The sequence below is a fragment of the Silene latifolia genome, chromosome 3 (assembly GCF_048544455.1).
Source record: "Silene latifolia isolate original U9 population chromosome 3, ASM4854445v1, whole genome shotgun sequence".
NCBI lineage: Eukaryota > Viridiplantae > Streptophyta > Magnoliopsida > Caryophyllales > Caryophyllaceae > Silene > Silene latifolia.
The window spans coordinates 96,192,243-96,194,575 of record NC_133528.1 but is presented as its reverse complement, the minus strand read 5'-3'; the positions used below and the strand labels follow the sequence as shown (position 1 = coordinate 96,194,575).

At 38.2% G+C, this 2,333-nt stretch overlaps 1 protein-coding gene across 1 annotated transcript; it reads right to left on the bottom strand.

The window, feature by feature from the left end:
* Positions 1-857: 857 nt before the first annotated feature.
* Positions 858-1,679, bottom strand: LOC141649368 (uncharacterized). Its single transcript, XM_074458061.1, has one exon. The coding sequence runs from the start codon at positions 1,677-1,679 to the stop codon at positions 858-860; it is 822 nt and encodes a 273-aa protein (XP_074314162.1).
* Between the last annotated feature and the right edge of the window lie 654 nt (positions 1,680-2,333).

Here is a 2,333-nt window from a genome sequence, read left to right as displayed (position 1 = left end):
GTGGCAGCAGAGAAAACATTAAAAGTCTCCATCAGAATAGTAATAGATCTAAGGTCCCCTTTGCAAAAGATGAGTAAATCATCAACAAACATCAAATGAGTTAATTTCAAACTTTTGCACAGAGGATGGAATTTAAATCTAGGCAAGCTCACACTCTTCTCAATCAACCTGGAGAGATACTCCATACAAAGTATAAATATCAAAGGAGACATAGGGTCACCTTGTCTGAGCCCTCTCTCCCCTTTAAAATACCCATGAGTGTGACCATTCAGACATATGGAATAGGAAGTGGTACTAATGCACTGCATAATAAGTTCAGTCAACTTAGGTGTAAAGTTTAGACCAACCAAAATCTGTTTCACACAATTCCACTCAATAGAATCATATGCCTTCTTAAGGTCAATTTTCATCAAATATCTAGGGGAGGCACTTTTCCTACTATACAGTCTCACCAAATCCTGGGTAATCAAGATATTACCCAAGATACTTCTACCTTTGATGAAGGCACTCTGAGCAGGATTAACAATGGAAGGCAACAACTCAGCAATTCTCTCACACAAAAGCTTAGATATAATCTTATAAAGGGTGTTACAACAGGCAATAGGACGGAATTCCTTAACATTTTTTGGCTCAGCTACTTTAGGAATAAGGGTAAGGTTGGTAGAGTTAACCTGTTTCAGCAGTTGACCAGAATTGAAGAAATCAGTCACAGCTTCACAGAGATCATCCTTGATAGTACTCCAACTAGTCTTAAAGAATTTGCTTGTAAAACCATCAGGACCAGGACTTGTCTCATCAGGGATAGATAAGATAACATTTTTGATTTCCTCCTCTTTAGGTATTCTGCACATTTTCTCCTAAAGTTGGCAATCAACTGTTGGACCATTAGTGAGAATGTGTTGGATAACATTTGCAGAACCAGCACTACTGCCCAGGAGCAGTTTATAATAAGAGAGAAAAGCATTTAAAATATCTTCAGGTTCCTTACAAACAACACCTGCTGCATCCTGAATCTGCAACACCTTATTATGGAGTTGCCTCTTCTTAATCAAACGATGGAACATAGCAGAATTTACATCCCCATCTTTAGCCCAAGCACATTTGGCTTTCTGTCCGAGGAATTCCTCCTTAGCAGTAGCTAGCAAATGATAAGATTCCCTAGTTTGTCTTTCAATATCCATAAGCTGCTTATTATAAGGATCCCTTTGGAGTTCTTCTTGAGTATGAATCATCACCTTAAAAGCAACATCAGTATTTCTTTCAATATCTAAAAATAATGAACCATTCAGTTTTTTCAAGGCACTCTTCATTAGTTTAAGCCTCTTAACCACTCTAAACATAGCAGTACCATAGACATTGTTATTCCAATTATGCTGAATAACTTGATGATACTCAGGAGCCCTACACCACATATTAAAAAATTTAAAGGGCTTCTTCTTAAACTCAGGACTCCTTGCTAAAGAGATAATACAAGGGCAGTGATCAAATTCTCCTTCAGCAGAAAAAGTAGCAAAATAATCCGTCCATAAGTTGAGCCAGCAATCATTTACCAGAGCTCTATCAATTCTGCTAAACACCCTAGTGTCACTAGGTTGTTTATTGTTCCACGTAAAAAAAGCCCCATAAGATTTCAGGTCCTGCAAGTCACATTCAGCAGCAGTATCCTGGAAAGGAACCATTTATTCATCCTTAACTAATCCACCCAGTCTTTCATTAGCATACATAACTGCATTGAAATCCCCCATAACAATCCAAGGATCTTGAACATTCAGTCTAATAAGATTCTGCCAAAGAGGAGCTTTATCTTCAATTTTATTGAACCCATAAACGAAAGTGGCATAAAAACTATCATTATTCAGCTTATTAAGGACCATTGTATGAATATACTGGGCATCCATTTCAATGACATCAACAGATACCATTGCAGACTTCCAGAGTAACCAGATCCTACCTCCTTGATGACAACTTATATTAGTAGTATAATCCCACCCATAACAGACATTTTCAGCTACTTTATTTTGAGACTGAGCTTTAACTCTAGTCTCAAGGAGTCCAAATAGACAGAGATCATGTTGGTGGAGCAACCACTTCACATCCTTCTGTTTATTAGTACTATTTAGACCCCTGACATTCCAAGTACGAAAATTAATCATTGGGTTGAAGAGAGGTGCCACCTCCCCCTTTATCAACCAATTCAGCACATCCTGACATTTCATTACTAAAGTCCATCATAAAGTTTCCTTCCTTAGCCCCATGAAGCCTAGATTCATGCCTTGTAATACGAGTGACTACCCTGGCAGGTGTGAATACAGGCCCCTGAACAGATGCCATTG